General features: G+C 39.2%; 1 protein-coding gene across 1 annotated transcript; it reads right to left on the reverse strand.

Annotated features, from left to right (window-relative positions):
- Positions 1 to 5,941: 5,941 nt before the first annotated feature.
- On the reverse strand, positions 5,942 to 7,244 carry LOC139708494 (uncharacterized). Its single transcript, XM_071620440.1, has 2 exons — positions 6,541 to 7,244; positions 5,942 to 6,110 (listed from the first exon to the last, which is right to left on the reverse strand). The coding sequence occupies exons 1-2, from the start codon at positions 7,242 to 7,244 to the stop codon at positions 5,942 to 5,944; spliced, it is 873 nt and encodes a 290-aa protein (XP_071476541.1).
- Positions 7,245 to 9,809: the final 2,565 nt, after the last annotated feature.

Consider the following 9,809-nt stretch of genomic DNA (forward strand, 5'->3'; position numbering starts at 1 on the left):
ACAGTTTACCCCTAAGTCCCATCTTCAACATTTTGTACCATAAAGATGATCTATCAATTAGATCAAATGCTTTCTTGTAATTAATAAATGCGCAGTATAAGCGTTTTTCATTTTGCAGATAAACATCAATTATAGTCTTCAAAACAAAAATATCATCAATTGTAGAATAATTAGAACGAAAGCCAGCCTGTTCTCCACCTAACATTTTAGCAGTTTCGAAAAACTCTCGAGATTCGATGATTCAAAATGGAAGTAAAAAGTTTTCCTAGACAACTGAGAAGAGTTATTCCTCTATAATTATCAGGATTTGTGTCTATACACTTATTCTTAAAAATAGGAATGACAATCCCTATGCACCATTCAGTTGGAACAATACCACTATCCAGTACCACATTAAAGAACTTTACCAACACATGAAGCATCTCTATGGGACAATTCTTAAGGAATTCATTTCTTATGAAATCTTTTCCACAAGCTTTTGAATTTTTAAGTTTCTTAATCATTAGTGCCACTTCTTCCAAAGTGACTGGGGCATCCAAGGGACCATCTGCCTCAACAATTACTGAAGTACCGGTACTATCTTCCAGGCCTGTGGGCTGGTCATCTTGGCTATTACCTAAACGACTAAAATGATTAACAAAATCCCCTAATGAAACATTTCCTGTTTTCTTTACTTTGCGTTCATTATTACTGTTGAGCAATTGCCAATATTCTTTCGGATTGGATGTCTGTAATGAACGGAGAGATTCATTCAAATCTCTGTGAAATGTCCTTCTTTTATGTCTTTTTTAATAATAAATTCTTATAAAACTTTCCTGTAGACTCATAATGATTCAACAGACAAGTAGCCCCCGACCTGCCCAGAAATTTAAGCTTCCTCTTTAATCGATTTTTAACATTCAAATACTCCTGACAGGCAGCTCTGCATTCTGCATCAAACCAAGGCTGATGGTTGTTTTTATCCTTATTGACAACCTCATTTGTGTTTACATTATGTCGAGATTGTCTCCATTTACAAATGCCAACATCCTGTGCAACATTGACGAACATATTGCATAGTTGTAGCAAAAATCGATACTATCTTGATTTGCATTCCCATCTAAACATTCCACATTTTCACACATTAGCTCAGCCGAGTCCTTGATTTTCTGTTTAAATATTGCAGCGCTGTCACTGTTCCACTTGAATAATAAATAACGTTGACTTTCAGGCTGTGAATCTAAAACGGCGTTGTCTACTGCAGCGTTTTGAGAGTTGTTAAAAACAGTGTCGACATTCACAGCAGATTTAGAATTTTGCGATTGCAAGGTCACACTGACAGGACAATGAACATCTGACAAACATTTATCAAATACATCAATACTGAAATGAGTAATGCTAGAAAATAACTGGCGAGATACAATAACATAATCAATAGTGCTACAACCACCATTTTTGTTGAAGCATGTGTATTTTCCGACAGACTGATCTTCCCCTATTCTTCCATTAACAATCCTGAGATCAAAACTTTGGCACACATCAATAACAGACTTTCCACTGTTATTTACATGGACATCAGTATTATAACGAGTAGTTGGAATATCTAGGCCATCAGTAGTTCCATGATATCAGAGACATCATTTCAAAAGCCTAATCCAGTCTGATCTGTCAACACATCCTCTACATCTAAAAAATCATCAAGCAAACCCGTCCTGGCATTGAAATCACCCAGCAAACAAAAGGGTGCATCATATCTACTTTTAATATCAATAATATCCTGCACCAAGTTGTCAAAAACTTCATTAGAATGGTGAATTGATCCCTCACATGGCAAGTACACTGCACCAACAATAAACTCAAAACCTAAAATTTTACTATTTACCTTGACCCATAAAATTGATTCAGAAACTGTTGCATGAATTCTTTCAGAACAATTAAAAATATGATTCTTCATCGGAATACACATACCGTGAAAACCACCAAACTTTTGTTTATTGGAATATTTTGGCATACTATAACACTGAAAACCGCAAATATGAGATTGAGACAGAACTGGTGTGTCTGTTTTTGTCTCTAAAAGACAGATTACATCATATGCTTGCAAATGTAAGTCCAAAATTCCAATATCTAGTTTACTCTGCAAACCATTAACATTCAAACTTATAAATGAGATCTGGGTTAAATCTGTAGATGAAAGAGGGCCGGGTAATTCCTAGGTCGAAATGTAGAGGAAGAGACCCGACTTTTTCAGCTTGTCCTCACTCCATCCTAGACGCTTGAAGAGGTCGTCCGAACCGATACAGGTTAACATATCATATCATTGTATTGTGATACACTGTGCAGCCGGTCCACTGCGTGAGTGGAGAAGAATATAACATCCGGCTGATACTGTATGCAGTTCAGATGGCACCCGTTTGTAGATGCCATTCTGAACAAAAAAGAACAGACTGTACAATTCGCCCTGGGTAACCATACACAACCTGCATCAAATGCTTAAGCGTGTTGCATTAATGATAATGGAATGTAACTTGCATACCTTTACTGCCAAAAAATTGAGTAATTTGGGAGCATACCTCTATTTTTAAAACATCAGTTGTTGGAGTTCTGATTGAGAATACCAATTAATCAGAAAAATATTTCGACCAAAAGAGAGAAAAAACCCAAAACTCATTTTTTATTTGTTATTATTACATCATGAAGGGTATTTATCAACAACAACAACAAAACATTAATTGCAGGAAGGTTTAGTAAATATTTAGAATCATAACAACTCGCATGTATTATGATATAAACGTGGATTTGGTTGCATGGACCATAACCCCTTGCAGACTCAAATCACAATAGAATACCAAAAATCATAACATCGTATTTGTCACATAAATTATGGTATAAACGTAGATTTAATTACAATGAACCATTACCCTGTGCAGGCTCTTGATTACGAAAAATGACCTGACAATCATCATGCCTGCCGGGTACAGATCTCAAACAGCTACAATCTAAAGGAGCCCATGCCCGAGGAATCAATTTGGAGAGAACCAGCAATGGGCTTGAACACAAGGAATATCTATGAATAAACCATTTATAATAAATATATCATTCATTATTTTACGGATTTCTCTTCTCCCATAGCTGCAGAGCAAAAGATCACCCCGTCCCCATGCCCCAACAAGATCCACACGCTGGGACCGCCAACAGTTACTACATAGGGCAGGTACACGGTTGCCACGGGCAACTCTAAAGCGCAAGGCACACGCCAAATTCGAATAAAATGCAGGTTAACATATAGGGCCTATTGTATTGTAATACACTGTGCAGCCGGTCCACTGCGTGAGTGGAGAAGAATATAGCATTCGGCTGATACTGAATTCAGTTCAGATGGCACCCGTTTGCAGATGCCTTCCTGAACAAAAAAAAAAATAAAAAAAAGAACAGACTTTACGATTCACCCTGGGTGACCATACACAATCTGCATCAAATGCTTAAGCGTGTTGCATTAATGATAAGGGAATGCAGCTTACGTACGTTTACTGCTAAAAAGTTGAGTAATTTGGGAGTATACCTCAATTTTTAAGACATCAGTTGTTGGAGTTCTGAAATCATAGGATGTCAATTAATCAGAAAAAATATTTCAACCAAAAGATATAAAAAAACCCAAACAGACAAAACATATTTTTAAACTTATCATTATTATATCATAAAGGGTATTTATCAACAACAACAAAAACATTAATTGCAGTTAGGTTTAATAAATATCGAGAATCATGACAAATATCTCTCACATGGAAAATGCTATAGACGTGGATTTGGTTGTCACTGACCATATCCCGTGCTGGATCTAATCGCAATAAAATTCCGACAATCATATCAATATATTTATCACATACATTATGATATAAACATAAATTTAATTACAATGAACCATTACCCCGTGCAGGCTCTAGATTACAATAAATTGATCTGACAACCACCATGCCTGAAGGGTACAGATCTCAAGCAGCTACAGCGTAAGGGAATCCTTGCCCGAGGAATCAATTTGGAAAGAACCAGCAATGGGCTTGTTCACAAGGAACATCTATATGAATAAACCGTTTTTATCATCTGTACGGATTTTTCCTGTTCCATAACTGCGGAGCAAAAAATCACCCCATCCCTATGCCCCAAGAAGACCAACACCCTGGGACCGCCAACCGTCACTATAATGGTGCAAGTACACGGTTGCCAAGGAAAACTCTATAGCGAACAAGGCACACACCAAATTCAAACAAAATACAGGTTAACATATTATAAATACACTGTGCAGCCGGTCCACTGCATGAGTGGAGAAGAATATAACACTCGGCTGATACTGTATTCAGTTCAGATGGCACCCGTTTGCAGATGCCATTCTGAATAGAAAAAACAGACTGTACAATTCACCCTAGTTAACTAAACAGCCTGCATAAAATGCTTAAGCGTTTTGCATTAATGATAATGAAGTGTGCATAGCTTGCGTACGTTGACTGCTAAAAGGTTGGGTAATTTGGGAGCATACTAATACACGTGTACCTCGATTTTCAAAACATCAGCTGTTGAGGTTCTGAATTGGGATACCAATTGATTTAAATTATTATATATATATATATATATATATATATATATATATATATATATACATTTCGATCCAGAAAGAAAGAAAAAACAAAACCCGAAAACATCTTTATTTTATATTTAAACTTGTTATAACTGTATCAAAACAACTATACAACCTGCATAGAATGCTTAAGCGTGTTGCAGTATAGTGAAATGTAGCTTGCGCATATACGTTAACTGCTAAAGGGTTGTAATACACTGTGCAGCTGGTTCAAGACACAAACCAAATTTGAGCAAGTCACACTTGGTGAAATACACTGTGCAGCCGGTTCACTGCGTGAGTGGAGAAAAATATGATACTCGGCTGATACTGTATTCAGTTCGGATGGCACCATTTGCAGATGCCATCCTGAACAAAAAGAACAGACTGTACAATTCATCCTGGGCAACTATACAACCTGCATAGAATGCATAAGCGTGTTGCATTTAATGATAATGAAATCTTGCGTACGTTAACTGCTAAAAGGTTGGGGAATTGGGAGCATACCTCGATTTTCAAAACATCAGCTGAAATGGAATACCAATTAATCAAAAAATATTTCGATTAGGAGAGAGAAAAATAATAAGAGAAGATTTTAAGGACCTATCATTATTGTATTAAAAAGAATAAGTCACCCCCAAAAATAGGATGAAGCATACGTCCAGGATAATTCATGTAGTTACACCATATTCAGAAAATGGATAGAATGTCTATGTTGTATTGATAACTTATATATGTACCTCTTGTATACTGAAATTTAGACCAGAACTTTATATTAACACATAAAGATTAGAGACATCCCAGTGACCAACATTGAAGGCACGTGGGCCAAGAAAAGGAAAAAAAAAATCAACGATATTACATTTCATTTCAACTTATATTTCAATCTGTATTTTGCTGACAACGAAAAAAAAATGGAAAAATACAGTATCTTGATATACATTTGGCACTGCACGTTGACAGCAATTCTAGTAAACTTTGGATTAATTTTCTTCTACCACTTCACTTTAGTGTAATGAAAAACCGGAATGTTTGTAATCATGCAAAAACCGGTGTGTTTTTATGAGGAAACCAGTGCGCATATTTCATCCAAACCAACGTCATTGAATTTTGAGCGCAATGGGTATACCTAATGAAAAAACCAATGCGCACATTTTAACTAAACCAACATCATTGAATTTTTGAGTGCAATAGGTATACCTAAAATATGATTTCTGAGTTACTCATGCAGGACAATAAGTATCTATCCTATCATAATCACGTACAACTGGGCCAATGTTACTGATCTTCTCTGTAGGGTACACAAAACTTCAGTTGAAGTTATAAGAAATGTATACAGGAGATGACTACTCACTCGAAATTAAAGGGAGCGCCTCCGGTTTGGCGCCATTTTCCGGCATAGAATCTCAGCTTGGTACCTTTGCTGTACATTTCTTGGACTTGTTTCTTCCATTTCTGTTTTTCTTCCAGGTCAGTCTGCGTCAAGTCGTCGATGATGAAATATCGCTCGTCCTTTAGGCTGCGTTCACATAGAAGTATTCGGTATTCGCTGTTCGCTATTCGCTATTCGGGCACCGAATACACCATCACCCGCACCGTCAACTCACCATCCCATGCAGTGAGAATTTCTTTCTCCTACATCCCAGCAAATCTTATTAACAATTTCTAAACTGCATCAGAATGTCAGTCTACATGCTTATTTTTGCTAAAGGGCAAATCCAGACCAAAATTGTCATTATTTCATAAACGAGAGACGGTATACGCTGCAAGAAAATCGAACAAGCTCGATTCCCACTTTGCTATACTATTCGCAGCTATTCGGTACTTTCGAATAGTGCCCTCTTATGTGAACCGGTGTGAGGAAATCCTATCGTTCGATTCAAGCTATTCGCGTGCCCTCGAAAACGAGCCCCGAATACCCGAATAGTATACTTCTATGTGAACGCAGCCTAAGGATTTCCCTGGCACGACGGATGACATCTACTTTTTCTCTGTATGAGAGAAACTTTATCAAGATGTGCCTGGGACGACCTTCCACCTTGCGACCATCACGATGAGCTCGCTCCACCTTTGTAGTCATCTTGAATTTGGACCGCAGGATGTCTTCGACGATTTGGGCGCAGTCTTCCCTCTGGTCATTTGGTGTTTCAGGGATTCCCACGATGCGGATGTTATTCCTCCTAGATATTCTTTCGGTTTTGTTTGTTTCCGCTTTGTTCTTCAATACTTCGGAGCGGAGCTCGGCAATTTCTTTTTCCATTGCTTTCATTCTATCTTCCATTTCCTTTTGTTTGACTTCGAGATCATCGACCCGTTTGCTTTCAAATTGGATAGAAGCTTCAATGTTGGCCTCAAGATCGCTCAACTTCCCAAGGAACTTGTCGACAGCGTCTTGGATCATTTTTTGGAATCCGCTGGTAGCTTCTTTGAAGTATGCGTCCAAGCTTCCAGGGGTTTGCACATTGGGAGGTGCAGAGGCCAGTGCTTTCTTATCGGCGGGCATAGTGGCGCCTCGATCTTGGTGCATTGGGTTAGTTACCGTCTTGGATGCGACAGCCATATTTGTGACGTCATCAGGCTCCAGTTCAACAGATTCTGCATCGCTGGCTGTTTGGCCTTCCAACGACTCTCGCTGGGAAGCGGCCGGAGTCATGGGCGCAGGGTTTTAGTGACCTTCGGGTTCGGACTTGACGGGCTGTTTGCACGTACCTGGGCTGCGGGTTTTCTCACAGAAGGACCATAGTTTTTTGCCTTTGTAGCGGCTAACCGTTGCGGCCGAGCAGATTTTTGTTGGTCCATCCTCAGACGATGTTTCTAACTTCGTCGTTTTGTTACAATGTGAGGCCCACAAGAATGAAGTAGACGTCCCAATTTGGTGAAATTTTGTTACTTTTGCGAGACAAACGAAATTGCCGCGTGTGTCTCAGTCCATAGCGCCCTCTTTTTCATCCCTTGAGAGGAGGCGCATCCCCAATTAGTGCCCAATCTCTTTATTTCGTCAACACAACAGAAATAGAAAGAAGAAAATATGGGAGGGGGTAATTATTAGGTTAAAACAATAGAAACAAAAATAAGAAATTGGGGGGGGGGGGAGTGTCGCGCCAGCCTTTGATTTTGTAAAGGCGCCCCCCCCCCCCCCCCCCCCTTTACGGAATTCCTGGATCCACCCCTGTGACGCGTTATGACATTTGTGGTCGACGTGTTATTCCGTTTGTGGTTAATTCCTGACTTTGACTTGTTGTTGACGCAATCGTGGATTGAGAGGGGGCGCATCCCCCTTTAGAGCCCCTCTCTTTATTTCGTCAACACAACAATAATAAAAAGAAGAAAATGGGGAGGGGGAAGGTCGCGCCAGCCTTTGACTTTGTAAAGACGCCTCCCCTGTGCAAAATTCCTGGATCCGCCCCTGTAATGCAAGCAATGAGTTTTTCCATATGTGGTTGACGCAATGATGAATCAAGGGGGGGGGGGGGGCTTCCCCTTCTCGTGCACCCTCACTATATTAGGTTAAACCAACAGAAACAAAAAATATAAAAAGGGGGTCGCGCCAGCCTTTGAATATGTAAAGCCCCCCCCCCCCCCCCCCCCTTTACGGAATACATGGATCCGGCCCTGTGTCGCGTTATGACATTTGTGGTCGGCGTGTTATGACATTAAATATTGTGGTTAATCTAATATTGATATTTGTGGTTGACGCAATCGCGGATTTAGAGGGGGCGCATCCCCCTTTAGTGCCCCCTCTCTTTATTTTGGCAACACAATAGAAATAAGAATAAGAAAATGGGGGAGGGGGGCGAGGGTCGCGCCATCCTTTGATTTTGTAAAGGCGCCTCCCCTTTATGGAATTCCTCGATCCGCCCTTGTGACGCGTCATGACATTTTGCAGAAAAAATGGAAATTTTGACATTTGTCGTCGACGTGTTATGACATTTGCAGTAAAAATGGAAATTTTGACATTTGTCGTCGACGTGTTATGACATTAGTGGTTGATCCGATTTTGACATTTGTCGTCGACGTGTTATGACATTAGTGGTTGTTTTGACATTTGTCGTCGACGTGTTATGACATTAGTGGTTGTTATGACATTTGTCGTCGACGCGTTATGACATTAGTGGTTGTTTTGACATGTTTGTCGTCACGTGTTATGACATTAGTGGTTGTTTTGACATTAGTGGGCGATTTTGACATTAGTGGTTGCGTCTCCGCGTAAATCTAAGGCCCCAGTTACATAATGCTCTGCGTCCGGAGTTCCGTCCAAAAAAAAAGTCATTTTTCCTACGAACTCTTGCGGATCCCTTGCCGTCACAAGAATTTTTTTTTACAAAAAAAAAAATACGGAAAAAATGCAGGCGATACGGACAGATACGATCAGATGCGGACACCTGTGTCCACTTGCGGATAATCTTACGAATTGACACCTTATTTGTTTTTTTCGACTTGCGTAAACTTCCGAATACTTCTGAATACTTGCGGAGAGTTACGCATAGTTACAGATTGTTATGAATAATTATGGAAAATGTGTTTTTCTTTGACGATCCCTGCTCGGTTAGTATATGATGACAACAAGGTTATCACATATCGGACTGTCGTATATTGTACATTAGGGAAAAGCTGAAGTTATGTCACGCACACCTTGTGAAGACTTTTTCGCATTCCTTTAATTTGCTTTACAGCAATAGAGGAAAAATGAAATTTTGAACTGTAAGTTTGAATTGATTTTGTGCAATTCAAATATGAATATATACATCATCAATGTCCAGTATACATAGCATAATTATACCATAAATAAAATGCAATATAGATCGATAAGTTAAACGATAGAGTAGGAACAAATAAATTACAGTCATGGAATAGACAAGCTTTGCTTTAGCTGTCATGGCTGTAATTGTGCATCGATAGTCATGACCTACTGCGTTACCGTAAGGCTTGATAAGTTTCCAGATATAAAAAATAAACATCTGGACTTAAGAACACCCCTCCATTTCCAAAATATAAAATAAAAAATGTAATACACATTCCATGGAGTGTAAAGTGGTTAAAGGGGATGGCTAGTACCTGATCAGTGGGAATCAGTGGGAATGCTGGGGGACGATTGCTCCAATCCTTGTGGGATTCATTTAAGAGTACATATCTCTTGTTGTGTGAAAATTATTTGCTTCAGAATGGCCTGATATTCAAGTAATGTGCAGTTCAATGTTTCCAGGTTAGCATGCCTGTA

This window comes from Diadema antillarum, unplaced genomic scaffold (genome assembly GCF_040938485.1).
Source record: "Diadema antillarum isolate AM-2024a unplaced genomic scaffold, OU_Dant_1.0 seq00001343_RagTag, whole genome shotgun sequence".
NCBI lineage: Eukaryota > Metazoa > Echinodermata > Echinoidea > Diadematoida > Diadematidae > Diadema > Diadema antillarum.

Coding starts and splice junctions, on each gene's coding strand:
- LOC139708494 (XM_071620440.1), bottom strand. CDS start 7,244: ATGACTCCGGCCGCTTCCCAGCGAGAGTCGTTGGAAGGCCAAACAGCC. Junction 6,111..6,540: donor CGTGCCAGGGAAATCCTTAG/GCTGCGTTCACA, acceptor ATGTGAACGCAG/CCTAAAGGACGAGCGATATT.